Here is a 24473-nt window from a genome sequence, read left to right on the forward strand (position 1 = left end):
GCCATGTAAGGAAGTGCTTTGAACAAGAATATAAAATCTACAAGCCAAATCGGTCTAGATTCTGCAAGATTCTTCACTTCTTTGGGGATTAGTTTCCTAATCTAAAAACTGGAGATTAATTTTGCCCAGGCCACGCAGTTGTTTTTAGAATTAAGTGAGATGATGCACACATAAAGAAATGATGACATCCTGGCAAAATGTAAGCACACCATAAATGGAAGCCACATTTATTATTAATTGGACCCATTGATGTCTTCTTTAAAACGTTAAGACAGTAACGGAACATAAAGGGCACCAGGGTTTTATATTTTTAAAGATAAAGTAGAAATCAGGTCCCAGGGCAGGATGCACACAGGCTAAACTAAGTAGCGTATGGTCCCTCCAAGAAGGAGACAAGAGATCAAAACCAACAAGTAAATTAAGGTATTAGGTGCACGATTCAATTAAATAATTTGGAAATATAGGTGATACTGTTTTTTTCAAAAGTCTGTGTTGGAATTCTAATGCTGTTATGACATTAAACCAATCAAATTGTAAAAAGGTTACTGTTGTTGCCAAAAATTCAGCCCCCACACACTCAGTGCTGTCATAAATAATAGTTATCCTTATGGAAAAACTAACACATTTTGTTAGCTATATGTCAATATGAAAAATAAAATTCAAAATGAAGCAAAAAAAAAAAAAAGTAACGTATGGTCTGGCAACTTTTCAGACTGTAGAGGCATCAGCTCTTGCGATCTCATGCACCCTCTTACATGGCAGAGTTGCCAGTCGAGTGCATTGTTAACCGCAGGCCTGATGAGGAGTGGGAAGCACAACTTCTGACATTTGACTTTGCGGATGAATGAATTCTTCCAACTTTACAGTCTTTGAAATAAAGGACTCTGTCTAAAGTTCTGTGTGGCAGACTCATGCTGCATTACTCTGGAAAGAGATTGTATTTGCAACAAGTCAGATCAGGATCTGAATTGGTCTTGTTGGTGTTGAAAGTCCCCCTTGACTTTCTATTTGCTTTCCTATTACTGCTCTGAAACCATTCTACTGGTGCACTTAGTGATTTTTGAGGCTGATGAAGGAAGTGATTGGGGTATGGACTGTGGATTGGTTGGTTTGCATTTGAGGTTGCATTCATTATATCACTACTCTATTAAGATAATTGGCAAAACTGTTCATTCAGCAGAGAGCTAGAAAACAAAACCATTCGTTATTCTGCTGGAATTAAGTTTTTTGTAAACATAAAGTCTAATCAAAAGAAAAAGGAATGCTTTAGCAACATCATTTTAGCAGCTGCGTCCCAGATCTATTCAAATCAAGTCATTGATATTTTCTCCAATCGTGCTAAGCAGGCTAAGATACTGATACATATCTCCCATGGAGGTCAGAGAGCAGCATCGAACCCTCCCGGATAAAGCAGGGCTACAGTGAGACAGTATTCTTATCTACCTACCGGATTATTGAGGGAATTTGTAATTTGAGGCTCATTTAATCCACGTTATTCTGTAAAGCCATACTTTGAGGCGTCAACAGGAAAAATTTAGTTGAGAATGTCACCATTCAATGCGAACTATGAGGCAATTTAATATGCAACTATTTTAAGTATAAGTGGCAAACTATAAATATGTTGCAATGATGTTCTAATACGAGTGTTTCAATTTCCTCTTCACTTTGGAAATGATGAAAACCTTAACCCCTGAAATAGCTAGGGTTTTATTTTGTCTTGTGTCTTTATTTGCACAGGTTCTCTTAATCCTATACCATGTACACACTGCTTTTCCTGTGCTAATCTGCCTCAAAATGTCCCTTTGTTTCAGAACCCTTATTGCCATTTAAAGAAAATTCTCAGACTGTGTCTGTAGTTGCTTATAGTTGTTTTAGATAACAGATTCTCTGCAGAATGGACAAAAAAGTCTTCTGGTTACTTATAACCAGGGACTGGCTTTTTAAAAAAATTGTTCTTGTGCCCTGAAGTGGTGTTTCAAATTCTGCTCCTTTTCCTAAAAGTAATCTCTTAATTATTTCTAATTTCCAAATGGGTACCCAAGTGATCAAAGCCATCTACTCCACCCAGCACCTGAGTAACACTGACTTCACTTCTATCCCTATAGTCTTGCTTTGTACTAGAAAGTCACTTAAATGCATGTCTGGCTACTTTCACCGAGTGTAATGCTCTTTAGATTCTTCCATGGTATTTCACATATAGGAGTTTCTTCTTTTTTATTGTCATATGAATATACTATCATTCCTTTACCCACTCACCAGTTGAGAATTTTAAATGTATTTTAGTTGATTGCTTTATATAAACTCGTGAATTCTGGTCTAAAGAATAATTCTGTCACACCCTTCCTGCAGCACAGGTGGAGAGATTGACTCGTTTTATTCCATAAACTCCTAAAACCCAATGTAGATATATTTCTGGGTTTTATTCTCTATACATGTTATTTTTATGACAAAAGCTTTTGTAATATAAACATTAATGTGTAAAAGTATTCATTAAGCCTACTTATATTTCTCAGTGGGTAAAATGAGCCTTGAAAAACTTTTAAAAATGTGAAAATGATAGAACATATGAGGAAATATATTTCATATTATACCTAATAAGTACTTAAAAACAAATAAAAAGTTGCTTAGAGTGCATGGGTGATTGTTTTAGTGGGTCTTATTATTATTTAAGCATGATGAGGTCAATAGATAAGGACATCATTTTCTTTGAAAATATAGTTTGTGACTCTGTTCCCAAGAGGAGGGAGCACGCCACGGCTCCGGGGGGCCACAAAGAGAAGTACTGGGGTTGGTCACAGGCAGAGAAAGAGGGAAACTGGCTAAGAGCCTTCATTGTGTAACTGGCAAGCCAAAGTAAGCAGGTTAGGATTCCTTAGTTTGAAAATTTCAGCATGCTCTGGAGCATAGATGCTGTGCCTCCTGATCTGATCCTTGGCCCTGGGGTGATCAGGGCAGAGAGATAGTGGCTCAGAGTTAAAGAGTCTGATGAAGGAGGTGGTTGTGAGTGTGGGCTCTATATCGGTTGGTTTGCATTTGAAAAGCCCACCTTCAGGGAAGTTATTTACTATCTCTAGGACTTGACTAACCATGGTAGGGGCAGTCCTTCCAGTGGCATTGAGACCTTAGATGTCAAAGAATCGGGAAAATAGAAAATAAAAAAATATTAATAGAGTAATGTGTTTTCTAAGTATGTTCCTTTAAGGAGCGTAACTCTTAACTTGGGTTAATGCCCTTTTAATATAAGTTAGAAAGTTGCGTTGTTTAATCTTCTGTGGCAGGATTCCATATCCAACAGCTGATGAGGACAGCAACAGAGAATCTGTGGAATCCACATTAAGTCTTAGAGACATTAAGGGGTGGATTCGCCTATTCTTGTATTTGAAATTCCCTAAGCAACCAAAGTAATTTTGAGTGGGTAGAAGGGGAGAGTTGGGAAGACCCATTTGGGAACCTCCCTCTCTCACAGGAGAGAGAGCTATTCTCCTTTCTCTTTCTGTTGCCTATTAAACTCTGATCCTAAGCCCCCAACCCCCCAAAAGAAGCTGAGAGTTGGGGTGAGAGCACACAACAGTTGACTGAAAGATGAGGGAAACATACAGTTTCCAAGCAGCAAGGAGTAACATTGAGAAATTTAATTCTTGATTCAGAAAGCAGTAAACTCTTATGTGAGTTGAAAATAAAAACAGGGCACATTTTATCATGAAAGGAATTATGAGGCAGGGGTTGGAAATAACGAGTTAATAAAACAGAGAAATTGTTTCTCTACCATTATGATGAGGCCCCTATTTAGCTTAAAAAAGAAAGGATATTATGCCATTCTCATCAAAGAGTGAGTAATCACTTTCTATTATGTTCATAGCTTTACCTCTCACGAACAGAGAACTTGCCTCATGTTTTATACTAGTCATGAATTCTACTACTAAAACAAGCCTAACAACATTCACTATGAGCACCTACTTCATCCCAATCTGTTGGATCTCTATTTGCCCCTAGTTTTTTTAATGGAACCCACGAAACCATTGACCTGGATAAATACTGGAAAAGAGAATCAAGATGACCATACAAATTAATATATGAGTATACTAGATTATAACAAAAAGGAAAACTGGAATCTCTGCTCTAAATCTAAATAAAAGCTAAGAATTTGGTAGTATAATATCACAGTTTAATATATTCTGGATCTCAATAAGTCTATGATCTTAGAAGTAGAAAGAATAGAGCTGAAATTGTTGGAAAAAAATGTAATTATTACATCCCAATGGTTCTTGCTCATGACACAGAAATGCCAATACACTGAGACAGTGGTGTTGCAACAGAGAAAGTTTAATTTTGCAAGTCAGCCGAATGGAAGGACAGGAGATGTTTCTCAAATCTGCCTCTCCAAGAGTTCCGAAGCTAGGGTTTTTAAAGAAAATTTGGAGGGCAGGGGGCTAGGGAATAGGTGCTGCTGATTGGTTGGGGATAAAATCATAGGAGTATTGAAACTGTCGTCATGCACTGAGTCAGTTTCTGGGTGAGGGGTCACAGGACTGGTTGAGCAAGTTCCTTGGTATGAGTCACAGGTCAAGTGGAATCAGTTGGTCTGTCCTAATGCAAAGTCTGAAAAATATATCAAAGACTTAGGTTTTACAATAGTGGTATTATCTGTTGGAGCAACTGGGGAAGTTACAGATCTCGTGACCTTTGGCTACATGACTCCTGAGCAGTAAGCAATTATAGAAAAGCAAACTAAGGAACAATGGCTGGTTATCACTTAACTATGCCTGCATCTTAGCAGATTTCAGGCCCCTACCATAATTCAAACCTTGGGCCTTTCATTCATTTTGAAAAGGTACTTTTAGTCCTCAAACAAAGAAGGGGTCAGTTTGGGGAAGGGACTGTTATCATCCTTGCTTTAAAGTTAAACTATAAACTAAATTGCTCCCATAGTTAGTTTGGCCTATTCCCAGGCATGAGCAAGGACAGTTATCTTATGAGGTTAGAGGCAAATATGGTGTCAGCTATGTTAGATTTTTCTGACTCATAATTTTGCAAAGGCAGTTTCATAATCAATACCTAAAAGTCCCAGGCCCCATGTGGTTGAGGATTCACTTATATTACCATTAATTCTCACTAACACAACAGGCATCGAAAATGAATCATGCACTTTGGGAAGCCAAGGCAGGCAGATCACCTGAGGTCAAGAGTTCGAGACCAGCCTGGGCTACATGGTGAAACCCATCTCTACTAAAAATACAAAAATTAGCCAGGTGTGGTGGCACACGCTTGTAGTCCCAGCCACTCAGGAAGCTGAGGCATGAGAATTGCTTGAACCTGGGAGGCAGAGGTTGCAGTGAGCCAAGATTGTGCCACTGCACTCCAGCCTGGGCAACAAAGGGAGACTCTGACTCAAACAAAACAAAACAAAACAAAACAAATTTTTTTTTTTAAAGCATGAAACCATGATCTAACCAACACAAGACTTGCATTGATGATGTTTAGGCCAACTTTCAACTCATTACCTTTACCTCCCAATGTCTAAATTAAAAGGAAAATTTGCTGGGCAATAAAATTATAGCAAGTGATCACCATCAGGGAATGTATGTTTTCATTCATGTTTGCATTCCCCTTTTGATCCTATATGCTAATTCCATATTTAAATACGCTTAAGACAATGAAGAAGTTTTCAAAAAATTGCTCAGGTGATGAATAGAATCTTAATCCAAAATGCAGATCATTTAAATTTAAGTTGTTATTGGCACAAAACTTCAAAGTTGACTGATTTCCTAAAGGGCTACTCAGATATGAATTCATATAGTTGAAAGTCTTCATCAAATTTTTTGCCATGATTTACATGGATATAATGCTGAATCAATCCTTTTATCTAATCAGTCACAAAAGTTCGGTTATTTTATTTTGGTTTTGCAATATGCTTAGCACAGTAATTGTATAATTTTGTCCCCTTAAAATACTTATTTCTTTTAATAAGTCAGCTTCCCAGGGCACAGCGCCAGATAGACAAGTTTTATTTTTATCAAAATAAAACGAAAAAATTTTCTGTAAGGCAGTTCAAAAGTGATCATTTTCATCAAATATAGCTACTTTAAAATCTAAAGAGATGAAATATATGGATTCCTATATAGAAGACTAAATACAACCAGAATGGAGGGAATTTTTTACTTTTGTACTAAAATGCCTTATATACAGCCCACCCACAAAGGATATTTGTAGGTTAAATTTTGACTTTATCATTTTTATTATTAATGTTGTTTGTGTTCACTAACACAAAGCTTACATAAAAATTCCAAGTCTTGCCTTCTTCAGTGCATAAAAAAGAAGTAGCTATCCTCACATACCCATGATTATATACAAATGTTAGATTAAAGGTTCCTTTTTGTATTATTGTCAGGAGCTCCCTGTGATAAAATGTTATAGAATATATACCTAACCTCCTTCTCTGAAAGTTCTTTTCTCCTACTAGCATATGTGTTCCTGGCACATAATATGCCCCAAGAAATATATGCTTAATTATTTGAAGATATGCATAGCCTAAGCTAACTATTTACCTGAAGAGCGAGAATTTTATTCTGGCTTATTCCCTCTTCAAACAGCAGGTGCTTGATGAAGTACTCAGCAGAAGTTCCAAGGCAACTGGCTATAGATCTTTAACAAAAAATAAGCATCAAATTTTCCATAAAAATATGCTTATGACAATATAAATTATAAAAATAGGAACAATCATGTTTTGGTTGTTGAAAACAAAAATATAAGTTTAATTTATTTTCTTCAATCACATGGTGCTATCGTTTGCACTACACATTCAGGTGCATTCTTTAACTGCAATAAGCATTTTCCTCTCTGTCTTGACACAAAATGCTAATTATATTAGTTCTTTCATAAGCTGTCTCCCTTGGAAGGAATTTTTAAAATGCAGTAGAAGCACTATTATGAATTTACTTAAAGTATAATATTTCATACGTTTATTAATGAGAATAAAAATTATAGAAACTTACCACTAAAGAATTATTTTTCTTCCAGTTACAAAAGACAACCTAAAAAAATAAATAATTTAAACAGTGCTGTCTTTTTAAATAGAATGAAGCGAAGGGATCATTGCAAGTTTATTCTCCGTAAGGCAAACTGTGAATATACCATATAAAACCTGTTTGATCAGTCTTTAAACGAAAAGCCTTAATTAATAGGAGAAAATTTAGACTGCAAAGGGTCGCTTCCAGAGTTCGTGTGGATTTGGAATATTATGATAACTCGTGGGAAACTGAAACCTCCCTCAAAAAAGATGTGGTGTTATTTCCAACCTCTTTTCAATGGAAATCTTAATTCCATATTATAAAATGAAATCATATGTTTGGGTCTATGTGTCACTTTTGATCACTGTTTGAAGAGCTTTGATATTCTTAATACATTATTCAGGGAGGAAAAGGATGCTAATACTATTCACATTTACACCTTTGAACTTTTAGTTCATATTTATAAGAGAGGGTATTATCCCAGTAAGTTATTATTCTTATCTTCAAATGAGTGCTTTCGAACAGCCTAGCAACTCTTCATTAGTGTGGGGGACATCCTCATTAAGTGTAAGCCTACTGTTTCAGCCTGGACACGATTTTCCTTTGATCTAGAACTAGAAGGACATTAATGACCAAGTTTTAGAGACAGCTACTATATCCTCTCCCCAAAATGCCCGTCACTTTGGTGCCTGTCTCAGAGAGGCTTGTAGAAGTCAGCTTCCCAGGGCAAAGCACCAGATAGACAAGACAAGGAAGGACAGAGAATAGATATCACAGGGCACAGTCAAGGTCAGTCAAGGTCATGTAAGTCATTCACACAACCCTGAATATAAACTTCTATCTATGGAAACTGAATCTAGTATGCTTTTGTTCAACTCTGAAATTTAAATCGTAAATTAGGTTTTCTTTGTCATGTGTTTGCATTAACAGCAAAATACTTCGTATCTCTAAAGTTAAATTCAGTCACATTTATGTTAGTTTAAAATATTAACAAATAATCAGCACCAAAATCAAAAATAACAGCCCATGATCCTGAGGAAATAGATAGCATTCCTTTAGCTACTAGTCAGACTGGTTTAAAATGCACCCTGCAATAATTCAAAACTACTAAAGAAATTAGAAATATTCTCTAAAAGAAATTCTGTTTTCTTACTCTTTGTGCTAAGGAAAATTAATATTTTAAAAAGAACCCCAGAGAAAAATCCATAAAGTCAGCCAAATCCAAAATCAGAAACTACGTCTTTTTTATTTATTCCAATCCTAATCAACTAAATATTTTTATACTGCATTTCTATTAAATATGCCGAAAGCTGACAATAGGTATAGGAATGGGTTATTTTGCCTGCAAGTCTAACTACATCATCTCCATGCTCTGCTGCACTAAACGTAATGAGACTTGGTCTAGGTGGAAGACAGCACAGCCCCTGAGAACAAGAATGAATTCAAGAAGGCGACATTACTAGAGCTCTATAATCAACCCCTTCCACTGCACAAGAAACAGGTTGAGAAATGACCTTTACATGAGCTAGTGAAATAGCAGTGTTTTTGTTCCCTTCTCCATTGTTGTCTGTGTTGGTGAAAGCACAGGCAGATTTCCTCCGTGGAAAGCTGCCACTTTACCAGGGGAGCAGTTTTTCACAGGCAGACGCTCTGATGGGGACAATTGCTAGTTTGATAGAACACACGCTCAGGTGTGATTGGGCCTGTCAGGGGTATTGTGGATCACAGTCTAAGAATAGGAAACACCATCTCTAAACATAGAAAATGCAACACCATTGGGGAAGGTGGCAGAGGCCAATGATAGTCTAAAGCACAGCAGGAAAATATTTGCAAAGGAGGATGTGTTAGCTCTCTAGGCAGTGTAGTGCTCCTGTGAAACCATTGCTCGTAATCACACTGATAGTATCTTATTTCACAGTGCCTGACGGTGTTCAAAATGTGTTCATATTTTGATCCTCATAGCAACCCTCTAAGGTGTGAAAGGCAAGCAGTTTTAGAGATGGGCAGCCACAGACTTGGAGGTCAGGTGACTTTTCCAAGGCATCCAAGCTGAGCCCAGGGCTTTCGATTCCTCATCAGTGTGTTTCCCCAGGATGTCACCTGCCTTCAAGAAGGTAGTGTTTGAACTTTGCAGGGTATCCTTTCCACTGCTCTGTGAGTCCTAGTGCACCGCAACCTTGTAATCTGGTCTCAAAACCTTTACTTCTTTCTTGACATAATATTAATTGAAAAGAAACACAGGAGATTTGCTTTTTAATTCTCTCATTTTCTACCTTGCTAATTCCATCTCCCCTTCAATTTGTAGGAACGCTTAATGAAAACAGCGAGAGAGATTATCATTGGGAGCTGAAATGTGTAATCAATCCCCAGATAGAAAAAAATAGTAGGAATTATATAAATAAGATAATTTTATAGCTCAAGTACTTAAAATCAGACAACAGAGCAATACAAAACTTTACATGATGGAGTTTCTATAATTCATCCTTACATACAATAAGAAATGAAACCTTATAGATATTATTTAGATATTGCTTAGGAGCAGACAATCTTTTGTTCGTAGAGAAGATAGCATTGAAAATGAACATTTCATGGAGATTTAACAACTAGCAAAGCTGAAATAAATATTTTTCACTAAGATTGCTTTGATCCATGATAGGTATTTACAATATGCAGCCAAGGGCTTTGACCATTAAGAAAAATAAAATATATAGTGCTTGAATTCCCATTAGGTCTCAAGGGTAAAAAGTAAATTTCTCTCAACAACTTTCCTTATGACATTTTTATCACATTCTTTATAACAGTTGGTGCTGGGTTGAGAAAAGTAGAAGAGATTCCAGTAAGCTCCTATCTTCTTTACTCTTCCATAGAATTTCATCTCAAGCTGGGACAGGAGCTAGAGAGGGAGTGAGGCAGCCAGCTCACTCTGTCTTCTCCCCCCATCTTACGTCACTGCTCAAGAAACGGGTGTTTGGAGTCCAGAGAGGATCCAGTTGTTAAAATACTTACCTGAGGCACTTAGACCAGCTCTCTCCAAGATTATATAGAATGCTAAGTTGCTCTTGTCTGCTACTGACGAGTGCTGTCTCCTTTGCTTCTCCTGACCCACCAGGACTCTGATGTTGTTATAAAGCCCAGTGACTTGTAAAACCAACATTGTAATGGCTCTTACTTCTAAATATCTGAAATTACCCTTTCCAGAAAACCAAAACTCTTTCTGTATAAATACTTCTCAGTTATGTACATGATTCATTCATTTCTACCATGAGCCCCTGAATTCTCCTAAAAGGTGTTAATAACTGAAAGTATTTTTGGAAATATGAAATAACTTTATTTGGGTCCAGTCATGGAGATGTGGTGATCTGGAGGTGGTAGACAGAGGATAAACTACTCCAAAGAAGCGTCAGAATCTTACTCATTCGGGCAGCTTTCCCGATCACCACCCGTCAGCCTGCAGTCACATACTTGGCTGGGCAGAGCGCCTTGCATGCAACGAGGGACGGATAAGCGTTTGTTGAATGAGAACAAGCTAATGAGAATCGGGTCCTGTAAGGAGGCTTTCTGCAGCCCTTGGTTCTTTCCTGATGTTCGAAAGAACAGGAAACTACCCTGGGCTTGCTCTAAAAGTAGTTTGAAACTTAAATATGCAGAAATCACCTAAAAAGCGTGCTCATTTTTATTTTTATTAATTTTTCAATATGTATTTATTGAGACAGTCTCGCTCTGTCACCCTGGCTGAAGTGCAGTGGCACGATCTCAGCTCACTGCAGCCTCTGCCTCCCGGGTTCAAGCGATTCTCCTGCCTCAGCCTCCCAAGTTGGTAGAACTACAGGTGTGAGCCACCACATCCAGCCAATTTTTGTATTTTTAGTAGAGACAGAGTTTCGCCGTGTTGGCCAAGCTGGTCTCGAACTCCTGACCTCAGGTGATCGCCCGCCTTGGCCTCCCAAAGTGCCAGGATTACAGGCATGAGCCACCTCGCCCACCCCTGAAATGTATTTAAAATACTCAGTCCCCATTATCAGAAAGCTGTGGAATCTAAATATATGAAACAAAGTGTACCCTGCATCTGGCAAAACGGAATGGAGAACTAACAATGGAGGAAGGGGCTGTGCACCCTCGCTAAGGACCCATCATCTTCCTTTGCTTCTCTTTCACAACTGAACTTCTCTCGCCGGTGGTTACTCCTGTGTCTTGTAGATGAAGTCAGTCAGCGGGGAGAATTTGATTGTCTCACCAGCCAGCAGCTTAAGTTATCAGGAAAATGCAGTCGGTACACCCAGCCAGAAGCGTGGGCAGCATGGAGAGAGGGATGTCAAGAATATCCCATGAGGATGAGACTTTGAAAATCATTTTTATAAATTTAACTTCACTTCCTCTGCTAGTTCAGATCTTCACTCCCCTCTTTCTCACTTCTTTGGCCTTTTTCATTCTTCAGATTATAACTAGCTAGTTCACTGAATAACGCTCTTGTTTGAATCATCACTCTGGACTCAATCCTTGTTGATTTTTATCACCATTTGACTACTGACCTTTCCCATTCATCTTTTTGTTCTTTAATCTTTTGTTTATTTGCTACTCTCTCTTTCTCACCCCATACTGTTCCTCCAGTTTCCGGCTAAGCATTAATCTCACCGGGGAGAATATTGTTAGCCTCCAAATTCAAACCGTCTTAATGTCGCATGTGAATGACCACAGCAGAAAGGATCCCAGTGCTTAAATATGCCTTGCCCTAGTGACCTCGCTTTGTTGTTGGACTCTTAGTCCATTTGGACTGCTATAATAAAATATCATAAACGGGGTGGCCTATAAACAACAAATTGTATCTATATATAAACACACACACATATATGTATATATGTACATATATACATATATATGTACATATATGTATGTACATATATATGTATATATATGTATGTACATATATGTGTGTGTATATATACATATTTTTTTTCTCACAGTTCTTGAGAGGCCTAAGAGTAAGATGCCACCAGATTTGGTGTCTGATGGGAGCCCACTCCTCTTAGGTGGTGGTTTCATGCTGTGTCCTCACATGGTAGAAGGGCAAAACAAGCTCCTTTGGGCCTTTTTGTTTTGTTTGGTGATCTTTAAAAAAAAGAAAAAAAAATTGAGACAGAGCCTCACTCTGTCAACCAGGCTGGAGTGCAGTGGCACCATCATAGCTCACTGCAGCCTTGACCTCTTGGCCTCAAGTGATCCTCCCACTTCAGCCTCCCAAGTAGCTGAGGCTACAGGTGGATGCTGCCACGCCTGGCTAAGTTTTTTTATTTCTTTGTAGCAACAGGGTCCTACTATGTTGTCCAGACTGATCTTGAACTACTGGACTCAAGCAATCCTCCTTCTTTGGCCTCCCAGAGCGCTTGGTTAACAGGCATGAGCCACTGCATCAGGCCTGGGTCTCTTTTATAAGGGCACTAATCCCATTCATGAGAGCTCTGCCCTCATGACCTAATTACCTCTCAAAGGCCGCACCTCTCACTACCATCACATCAAGAATAGGGTTTCAACATATGAGTTTTGGGGGAATACAAACATTCAGACCATAGCAGACTGTTTTGTGAAGTGGCTGAAATCTAAGTCATTGGAGCCTGTGTTAGCACATATCATTCTACATGCTCAACATTTAAGAATACATTTTTAATTTTGGCTTTTTGTGTGTGGCTTTCTGACAATGAAAAGAGCCTCTTTAGTGATAATGTGAATCAAAATAAAATACATTCAGTTCATTCCATACCCCCAAGTGATTGTAGAAGGCAGGAATGAAATAGTGGAAGAATTAGAAAGATGTGTGGGCAGAAACTTAGAAAAAATATTTTTCCCCAAATTTAGGGAGAGACTGTAAATCTGGCCTGATGACTATATAAATGTGAGACCACAATAAATGAAACCCTTTGCCAATTAATTTTCATAGACAAGGGAGTAAATGTTTTGCTATTTGAAATTGCAGATGCTTTACAGCTGTAGCAGGTTCAAGAATTTAACACAACCTGATTTCAGTTAAGAAAGTGTAAATTCTTTGTTTTTATTGAATATTTCTCAGGAACCCCTTCTCACTGGGAAGGGGATAATTATAGCTTGCCATTTCAAATCACCCCTTTCAAATGACTCACCTTGGTGTGATACTATTTTCTGCCCCTTCTTCCCAGTTTTATGTAGTTTGATGTTTAAACACACAAAAATCTTACATGACCTTATGGAATAAAAGGAACCCCAGATTCAAGCCTCATCTGGTCTAGTCTGTTCCAGGCTGGCATCTGCTGTAATAAATATAACTGAACTGATTTGGGCTTTGCAGGGATGCACTGTCACGCTCCACTGAAACCCCTGATCCTGACCAGTTTCCTCGATCCTAGATTTCTTACACCCTGCTCTTTGACTCCAGTCCTCCACATTGGAATTTTTGGATGTCCTGCTGCCAGATGTAGGCACTGGGGAGTCAGGAGTGTAACCTTTAGCTCACCTATCTAGAGACGAATTTATTTCACATTCCTGCATTCTCCAGAATTTTCACTCAGATAAGAGACATCGGGATATACAAGTCTCACCCAATGCTTTCTAACTTTTTTTCCCCACAGTCACCCAGGTCCAGATGGAACAAGGTTGCCTCTTAAATCATGTTCTAATCTCCCTCTAGCTCTGATTTATAGCAAAGCTGACTTAATCATCTAGATTTGGCTTTTACAAATTCATCAAAGTCTGCCTGGCTAGGGACTCAAATCTTACTCCGAATCTCAGAAGTGAAATGTTGACTTCCTATTTCTTTTGCTGTAATAATACTTTCCATGGCAAATCAAAGTCCTTGGTAGATTAAGTGAAAGTGTCCACAATAATTTCTCAGTGGAGAAAATTCCTTAGTATACTGAAAAAAAAAAAAGGTAAAGCCATTGCACTACAGTAACTTCCTGCCCCCCTTTACCCAAGTTCTGCTGTGTCTGCAGCTGTTTGTGGAAGAGAAAAGGTCTCCTTGGATCTGCTGGGCAGCGTTTCTCTTACCTTCTCAACTACAAGCTGGTTCAGAGAGTGAAAGTCTACCTGGATCTCAGGAGAAAGACAACTTGAAGAGCAATGTCTATAGTGATGCAAACACGAAAACAGAAGAAACTTCTTCATTTAAAATACAATTTTTCTTTATTCTTTGATCTCTCAAGAACCACCATGATTTTTGTGACATCAAGGACAGCCCCTGCAGTGCATCCCACTCATCCTACTCAGCCCTCACCTGACCAGGGCCAGGATCAGATTTCCATGGGGTCAGCAGGGGGCTGAGAAGTCAGAAGACAAAGATCTGCAAGCTGTGTTAATTAGGAAGCCTCTAGAGAAACAGACCAAAATAATATACATATACATATGTTATACATATACACACATAAACACATATACATATATAATATATATGCACATATATACATGTACACATTCATATATACACATACACACATACACATACACATACATACAACATACAAATACTAAGTACAGGTCAATTCACTTCAACCAAAGATTCTGTATTCTGTGAGTTAAACCTCGCTTTGCTATTTCATTTTTTTCTTTACTCTATTAAAGGACTCAAGTTTTGTATTGTTTCTGCTTTTTTACCATTACCTGAATTAGCATCAATTAAGAAATTATTTTTCCTTCATTATATCTGTCCCGATTGTTCTTTTCTACCAACATGTTTGTCTTTTTAGCAAGAAGTGAAGGTTTTATTTTCAAAATATTAACTGAAATCAGCTTGACCAGACTTTAGTATTTCTTTTTCTTTTACAGTTAGAATCATGAAGTCTAACAACAGGAGGTAGGAAACTGTCTCAATTCCATTCCCAAAATGAGGTAGATGGGCACCAGTAAGAAATGAGGATTCAGAGCAACTCTGTGCATGTTGGTTGAGACTCCAACCAACCAAAGAATAGGAATTGGCTGTTGCCGAAGTGAAAAATACACCCCACCAAGGGAAATTCCCACACACAATCTGTTCAAATACCAAATCTGGATATATGCGCCCAAATGTGAGGGCAGATAAAAATGTAAAAATGGGATCTAGGAAGCAAACAAATCAGATAGGTAAAAAAGACATCATTCTCAAATTTAAGAAAATGGAGTGGCTCTAAACGTTTTATTGTAAAATCTAATAAAGGCTTTCAAAAAGAAGAATCTTTAAAGGTCAAAGAAGGAAGCCATAGGAAGAAATAAGAACAAAATAAACATATGTTAAGATGATGGGAAGGACAGATATGACAAGGTTTTTCAGAAAGCTTAGAGAAAGGATAAATCAATACAGAAGGAAAAGAGGGAAGATAATCAATAGGGAAGATACACTACATAAGAGATACAGCCAAGTAAAAAGCTAAAACAACTGGAGTCAAAACAACAATTAGGAATGCTCCTGTTTTTCCAGCCACCAAGCAGCCTGCTCTGACATCTACAGGATCCTGGGTGGAAACCTACCACCCTGTCTCAAACACCAACATCCCCTTTCATGGACTGAGCTGCCAGCCTCTATAGGTTTTATTCTAAGTTTTATTTTCCTCCCTATCTACTTGTGTTTTCAGGGGATAAGTCTAGTTGGGAAAACATCATGTAAAAATAAAGATAATGAGATATTAGAAGTACTATAATACAGATTTATACTTAATTCAGCAGGAGAAACAGAAGTGGTTGGTCCATTCCTAAACTAGAATTCGTTAGTATGAACTATGATGAGACCAACATTGTATAGCTAAGAAGATCAAAGATATCAAGGAACAATACAAACTGATTGATACTTTTATTTTTGATAGGGAGATATTTATTCTACTTCTTAGCTTCTACATTGAAGGTGATTCAAGCTATCTATTCACTAACATTTTCAATGAAGACTGTTTTAAGAAATACAATTTAATGTGTTAAAATGAAGTTAAAAATTTAAGGTTGAAAATCCACTAAGCTGAAATGAACATTTGACGTTTGAAATTATAGAACATCTAGGTGATTGCATTTGAAATTCTTTAATGTTTAAAACTTAGATTCATTTTGTTCATGATTTCAGTAAATTTTAATTTCTGTTTCAAAACAAATTAAAAATTGGTAGTTTAGGCAGGATGTGATGGCTAACACCTGTAATCTCAGCACTTTGGGAGGCCGAGGTGAGAGAATCTTCTGAACTCAGGAGTTTGAGGCCAGCCTGAGCAAGAGAGGCCCTAGCTCTACAATAAATAAATGTATGAAAATAAAATGTTAAAAATTAAAAAAAATTCAGTAGATCAAACATATGCCTACATCTTTTATAATACCAGTCAGTATTTGCCCTGAGTATCTTAGAATGATTTGTGTTTTGTTGTTTTACTGGGTAGCTTGTTTTGATAATCCCAACTTAAAAAATGTGGTACTTTATCAGTGATCTGTCAACTAAAAATCTCTAGAGAAAACTGTAACACAATAAAGTAATAAATTCAAAAGTTCTTAGTCTCCATATACATTTATATAATCATCTACTCACTGAGTTTTTAAATAAAAAGTTAAATGCATATATATGAGAACAAATATAATTCATAAAATAATGGTAATTACTTATGTTTTTAAAAATATGATTTTAAAAAATATTACATCTTCCATTGAAAAAAGTAATATGGTTATCTCTGAAAATCTAAAATCTAATACAGTGCCTGACAAGTAGACAAGTGGGTAGTGCCCGAAAATATGTTGACAAATGAATAATTATAACCTGAGAAGAAAAGTCAATCCTTAGTCAAATCAAATCCAGTCTTATATTTATTTTCTATTTGGCTATGACACTGTCTTTCTTCTACAGTCAGTTGAAATGCTGAAAGGATCTTTCACATAATTAAAAAATTATCTTATCTACATTTAAAGCAAAAGAGGAATACGAATATAATTTTAAATCCTGATTACACATGATTACACATGCTCTTTTTGCTCTGAAGAAATATAATTCTTGTTGTTAGGTTCTCCTCAAAATGGTGAAAAAAGCATAACTATTCTCTAATGCAGAGACTAAATACTATTAAAATTTGGGACAAACTAAAAACTGTTCCAATCGTAACATGGCAGTTAAATTCACGTTAAAAGGAAAGTATACTTCAGAAATGACAGAATTCAAGTTTCTTCTTGTCTTCTTTTGTTATTAGCTCTTCACCACAAAAATAGGTGTGAGTATAGATCAGTAGCTGTTCCATGTGATACACACAGATGCCCTCAAACAAGTTTAAAGTAGAACAAGTCTTCCACCCAGGATAAGAAAGTATCACTTCTCTGTATTTAACTGTTTTATCTATCTACCCCATTTGGAAGAGCACTCTAGCACCAAGGCACCATTCTCCAAAAACAATGTTTCTTCTATAATTTGTTTTGCTTCTTTTTTTTCTATCAGAAACTAGAAAATCAATACTTTTTATTTAGCCATTATATTGATAATTTTCATTTGTTTGGGTCAACATTTAAGGAGTACACGAGGTGCTTTTTGTGATTAACATTGGGAGTTAAAAATGTTAAAATTCCTAATTGTCAGGGAATATCTGATATGTTTACAATAAAGCCTCCAGGAGATATGTATACAGGGCAAATATAAAGTCATCTGTCAATCTTTTAAGATTTTTTTCCCATTAAACCCTCATTAACATGTAACCATATAATAAGGATAATGGTAATTTGTGATCATATATTGAGGGAATTCAAGTCTTATGACTTACATCACATCTTCACATGGTGGGTTTTTTTGATTCTGAATTTTTGAGGCATAAAGTAGGATAAATAGAAGAGCATCTTATATGTATATATTTTCAAAGATTTACTAAAGCCAAACTCCAGAGTGTTCAGGGAGACTCAACTAGTCATCTTATTGAGTTAAAGTAAAAGAAAGAAAAGAAAAAGTAAGAAAAAATAAACAGAATAGGGTAAAATGAAAACTGTGAAAAGATAGATTTTAACTAATGTGACTAATTGTGCCATCACTGAGTACACAGTTGGAAGAATTGTAGAGTTTGGGAAAAAATGTGTATCTTAGATATGGTTTATGTTCACTCCTTCATTTAAAAGCTGAATTTTGGAGAGGGTTAAATGGCATTTCACAAAGCTAGTTGGCAGCAGAACCCAGAGTAAAACCAAGATTTCCTTGTAGGCATGTGTATTAGTCCATTCTCACACCGCTATGAAGAATTATCCGAGACTGGGTAATTTATGAAAACAGGTTTACTTGACCCACAATTTTTAACAGGCTTAACAGGAAACATAGCTGGGAGGCCTCTCGCAACTTACAATCATGGCAGAAGGGGAAGTAAGCATGTCTTACCATGGTGGAACAGGAGAGAGAGAGAGGCATGGCAGTGTACGCCTGTACTAACAGCTACTCAGGAGGCTGAGGTGGGCAGATTACTTGAGCCCAGGAGTTCAAGGCTGCATTGAGTTATAATCATGCCTCTGCACTCCAGCCTGGGTGATAGAGTGAGAGCTTGTCTCTATGAAAAAAAAAAAATTAATTTAATTTACTTTAAATAAATCCATAACATTTCCTTATTTTATCATTTATGTAAAGATTAGTGAAAATGTTCCTTCTATACTTAAACCCCATGTTTCACTTCACCCCCAATAAATAACAGTAGGTTTTGTGTATTCTTCCAGAGTTTAATGTACATACATGCAAAGATGCATATAAATTCTTCCCATGCACATTTTTGACAGTGACATAAAATTGTATTTATTGTGTACAACCTGATATTTTGAAGTACACAAACATGTGGAATGATTAAATCTAGCTAGTTAACATATGCATCACCTCACATAGTCATCATTTTCCATGGTGAGAACACTTATCCACCCACTTTACATTTTTAAGTATACAATATATTTTTATTATCTATAGTCACCATGTTGGACAATAGATCTCTTGAACTTATTCCTCCTATTTAACTGAAATTTTGTCCCACACATCTTTTTTGCACAAACATTAGCACGTTCTACATATTACTTTCACATGAAAAATAGTTACTTTTCATAATTTTTTCATAGAGTTCTTTGAGCATTAAAAAATTAATGTGTGTAAACCCTAAAACCCTGTAACTTATCATTCTTCACTGTATACTACTATTGTTATTACAACTACTACTGAATAGTAGTCTTCAGTAGTTGAATTTCTAAAATATGTTGCTAGATGAAACAAGAGAAATTAGTGTTTTGAGTTTCAGTCTTTTTCTTGTTTTTGTCTTATGATGTCTTATGATATCTGTTATTTTTAAAAAGTGTTTTCACAGGCAGATTCATCTATCTTTTCTTCTGTGATTTTACTTGAATCCTCGCTTGAAATCCCTTCTCCTTTCTGAGTTTATGTAGAAATTCTTCAATATTTTCTTGTAGCACTTTTTTTTCCCCCATTTGCTTTCTCTGAAATTTATATCAATGGAGGAAGAGACATGGATTCAAATTTTTTTGTTTTTCCAAATGGCTACCATTCAACAGTTTATTGAAGAGGTCAGCTTTCCCTAACTGACTTGAGACTCTACTTGGACCATATGTTTAACTATTATATGAACTGGGTCTATGTCTTGCTTCTCTGTACTGTTGCTTTACTGACTTTTCTGTACTGTTGTTTTTTACAAACTGTCTGTCCATTTTGCCTAGAGTTTCTTAGATTAAAGTCTGACTCAGAGTAACCAATCTTTTCATAGCAGCAAAAAAAAAAAAAAAAAAAAAAAAAGGAAAATTCTAGCATCGTTAAATGACAATAAAGATTAAACTGTTAACAGAATAAAAGTGTTAATTGGTTTTAACTGCTCTGTGGAAAAGCTGTGCTTTGAAGAATTTCATTATGTTCTATAATTAAACATTAAATTTTAAATACTGAATAGAAATACCACTGGGTTTTTAGGAACATGCTCCTACTCTACCCCATTACTGAGAGTTTATAATTTCGGTGTTCACAGAGACTAAATATTTGGTTATTAAATATGTACACAATATTGCAAAACTTACAGTGAGAATGAAATTATACAGCTGTGAAGATGGACAAAATTGCCAGATGTCAACTAATTCATCTGTAGCAAAGTGTTATCTACAGACCCACAAAAAATTATCTAAGTATCTACACATACTTTTTTAAGTAAAATGTCTCCATAATTTTTGACTTGGTAAATTTCTTTCACACATCATGTGGGAAGAAAGAGTGGCATTTCAAAGTCACGCCTTCATAGAGAGCCAAGTTTGAGAGTTACAGACAAGAAAAAGAGGGCGTGGTCTAGTAGTTCAATGCTAGGAATATTTTCTCCAGAAAATTCCTCCGTGCACCATGTTAGGGCTGATTCTGCCCTTGAAGGCAATTAAGAACCATGAATAGTGGAGCACCTCCTTTGGAGTTCGGTTTCCTTCAAATAGATACATCCACATGATCCTGGTTATTTTTTATTTGTTAGAACATAACAGAGATAAGTCTGACAGTACTGTTACTTCAAGTGATTCTGGATGCTAGTGGTGAGGCTGGATAAAGAGGATATTCTCTTAGATTCCATAGAGGAATGTAATTTGACAAACAGACATTTAGGGAAAAGACTAGGAATTTTACATTCTTACTGCATTAAAATATATTGACTCCTTAGCACATGCTGTCAGTGTCAGATGGAAGGGTTCCCAAGGCCACCCTCCAGCTCAATACTCCTCCAGAAGACTCACAAGACTCAGAAAAACACATTATGCTTACAGTTTATATCACCACAGTGAGGAAATAAGATTAAAATCAGCAAAGGGAAAAGTCACAAGGGATAAAGGCCAGGAGAGACCAGGCAAAAGCTTCCAAGGCCCCTCCCAGTGGGGTTGCATGGGGAAACCCTTAATTCTCCCAGCAATGACGTGTGACAACACATGCAGTGCCGTAAACCAGAGAAGCTCCCCTGAGCCTCAATGTCCAAGATTTTTATTGGGGGTCAGTCATGTAGGCATGCAGCACCCCCAGGACTGACTCAGCTACTCAGACTCCAGGCTGCATCAGAGTGAAAACAGGCATTCCCACTAGGCTGTCCCCTGTTGAGATTAATGTATCTGGTCAAATGGGTATAGCATGGCCCAAGGTCTCAGACTTAACAGAAACAGGCAGAATATTCCAAAGGCCCCAGAAATCATATCCCAGAAGCCAGCCATAGGCCCATCCTAAAACTAGGAATGGAGAATGTGCAGGGTTTGAATAACCAACTGGGGCCTGCTAAATTAACCCTTTCCTGCCCACTATCACATACATTACTTCATTCAATTAAAAAAAGACTGATAAATTCTTGTTGCCAATTTTATAGATAAGTTAATAGGTAAAATAACTGGCTCAGATTGATCCCCAATTGTCCTCTTCATGGCCCTATTCTTCTCCCTGGTAGCACATATCACAGTAAGTTTGTGATTCTTGCTGCCCTTTCTCCACTACTCAAAAGCCTCAGAAGCAATAGGCCATATATATTTTTCCCTCCTATTCAGTTCCCAGGCCCAAAACAGTGCCTAGGTTATAGTAGCTACTTGAAAATTATATGATAAATTTACATGACAGGCTAGAGCATTGTGGTTGAAATCGGTGCCCTAGTCTTTTGAATCCTATATTGTTATAATTTCCCTATATCACAATGTCAAAAACAAACAAAAACAAAGAAAATTCTGGAAACAAGTGTGCCAGTTCTGTTTACCTCTTAGAATTTTTATGAGGCCCTAGAATATTCCTCAGAGCTGAAAGAAACCTTAGAGATTATCCAACATTCTATTTTAGATAAGAAAAAAAATTCATTTTGTACAAAGACATTGTTAGATATAAAGAGAGATAACATTTTCAGTTGTCTACAAATATCAATAGAATTCTTGTTTGAAGTCAGGACAAACACACGTCAACCATATTTTCCCTGTTTCACAAAATAAATGCAATTGAGGAATGTGCATCTTGTTGGCAAGGGAGTTGGGGGTTCAAATGTAACACTTTAGCTTTTCCCAAGTTAAGGAAATAATTCTTCGGGTTCATTTGCCCTTTTTGACATATTTCTTTCTAATATTAGTTTTATATATCACAGTCTTTAAAACGTTGTGCAAATACATCTTCTAATATGTCCTCCTGTGGGTCTCATGTGTCATCTTCCACTCCTCTTTGATGAAATGGTGACCTGTGGAGAAGGTTCTGGAGTCCAGTCATTATCAAATATAATGTGCATGTGAGTCACCTGGGGGTGTGTTAAATGCAGATTTAGATCTGATGGTCTGGACAAGCTCCCAGGGAAGCAGATGCTACTGATCCGTGGACCATGCTTTGAGGAGCAAGTCAAATGCCATCTAAATTATTTCTTCTTTCTCCTAATTACATTCTCTAGTATTGGCTTGTTACCACAAGACTGTTTAGACAGATATGAAACAGTCTATCTGTTCCCTAACAGCCCCAAAAGAACACATTTTAAATAATAAGGGAAACCTAGAGTATTAGTGCATTTTCACACTCCTACAAAGAAATACCCAAGACTGGATAATTTACAAAGGAAATAGGTTTAATTGACTTAGTTGCACATGGCTGTGGAGGCCTCAGGAAACTTACCATCATGGCAGAAGGTGAAACAGAAGCAGGGACCTTCTTCACATGGTGGCAGGAGAGAGAAGAGCAAAGGAGGAACTTCCAAAAACAAAACCATCAGATCTCGTGAGAACTCACTCAATATCAGGAGAGCAGCATGGGAGAAACTGCCCCCTGATCCATTCACCTCCCTCCCTCCACATGTGGGGATTACAGGTCCCTCCCTGGACACATGGGGATTATAATTTGGGATGAGATTTGGGTAGGGACACAGAGCCAAACCATATCACCTAGCCCATTTATTCCAATATGGCTGACAAAAATCATAAATATGACCTTCATCTAGGCTTAGGTACAAACACTGAAGAAAGAGCATCTTCTACCTAAAGTTTCTTTGCTTTTTATGCTGTTTTAAATGCCTTATTTCATGATCAAAGGATGAAGTTTACAGTAGTTTTTACTTCAGAGACAAAAATCCCTCCTGTAAGCATGCAAGCTTTTGCGCAGGGCAGAGTCAAATCCCAGGAAGTGGACAAGCACTCGACATTTACATCTCAATGACTGAGTGTGAAATAACAATTTGTGTCTTCATTATCTCATTTCCAAAGGCTAATAAGCACTGTTTTTCAGACGACTATGAACAAAGCTCAACCTCAAACAAGATGCAGTCACTACTTATCAATGGTTTTGTTGCTGCTGCTCCTTACTCCTCTGAATCAACAAAGAAAGCTCATTTGTTTCACTTTGTGAAAACTCTTCATTTTTCCCCCAGACTTTCCATTTCACGCTGTGTGAATTTTATTAAGATCTCTTTCAGAGAAGCTAAGTGCTGGCTCTATAGGGCCCTAAGGGATCACAGTTGCAGCCTCTGTAATGTCGGAAGCCTCTTGAGACATTTCTTTTCTATTGAAAACTCCTTGGAGAATCATAGAGAAGAATCTAAAATCTTTTTGGTGCTTAAAGAAATAGTTTTCCTCATGAATATTTTTATAACTTGAAAATCGCTTGATTTTGTAATCTGAAAAATCAGCAACACAGAAATCTAATTAATATCCAATATCCAAATATTAACATATTGATATTGGGTGGGTCTTTCTGAAGACTTTCTTAAAAGCTAGCTTAAAATATTAAAATATTTTCCATTTTAGAGTTAGCCTTTGTTAATAAAACTTACCTGTAATCCTATTGAATAACAACTTGTCAGTGGAGTTTTCCTAATAAAAAAAGTTTTTAAAAAGTAATTCTAATTAGATAGTTGAAAAAAGAATTTGCATTCTGATTTTTCCCTGAATTGACATAAGAATTTTAATATTATATGCTGTCAGAAATGACATAGTGATAACTGCATAACAGTTTCCCCATAATATTGTATCATAATAGTCTATGTCATAATGGCACATAAAAACACTAATTCATTTAAATATTGGAAAGCATCCACTGTCATTGCCTAAATCACCTTTTTTTTTCTGTTCCTTTACACTGTTGTGAATGCTTCCTTTTTAAACATCCAAATATACATGGGTTTTTATTTTTATTTCCATTTCCATGTGCCATTTAAAGATGCACTTTTTGGTTGGTTTGGTTACGGCTGAATCAGCCTCACTAACTCCTGTGGAGGTCAGGAGGAGGAGGCACAAGGGCAAGGGCTTTGTCTACGTGGAAAACTGTTATGCACTTGAACACATGGAGACCCATCTCTTTCCCTATCTCTGTTCTCACAGAATGTGTGACACAGGAGAAGGACTATTCACTTTTCAAACAAGGGAAGGAGAAATGATCTATCAGAAGGTTCATTCTGCGACACTGGCCATAGCTGAGCAACATGAAAGATTAATGCTAGAAATGGAACAGAAGGCCCGGGTAAGGCCCCTTCCTTGGTAACCTATCAATCAGCTTGGAAATGAATGTCACTGGGATCTGATGTACACCGTGTATGT

At 37.0% G+C, this 24473-nt stretch overlaps 1 protein-coding gene across 2 annotated transcripts in view; it reads left to right on the forward strand.

Annotated features, from left to right (window-relative positions):
* The window catches only part of DOK6 (docking protein 6), a 447352-nt gene that overhangs the window by 313390 nt on the left and 109489 nt on the right, over nucleotides 1-24473 (forward strand). For both annotated transcript variants that reach the window (XM_054461226.2, XM_063653818.1), the window contains exon 6: nucleotides 24258-24396. In XM_054461226.2, the coding sequence (XP_054317201.1) occupies nucleotides 24258-24396 (139 nt within the window). The remainder of the gene's footprint in view (nucleotides 1-24257; nucleotides 24397-24473) is intronic.

The sequence above is a fragment of the Pongo pygmaeus genome, chromosome 17 (assembly GCF_028885625.2).
Source record: "Pongo pygmaeus isolate AG05252 chromosome 17, NHGRI_mPonPyg2-v2.0_pri, whole genome shotgun sequence".
In the NCBI taxonomy this organism is placed as follows: domain Eukaryota; kingdom Metazoa; phylum Chordata; class Mammalia; order Primates; family Hominidae; genus Pongo; species Pongo pygmaeus.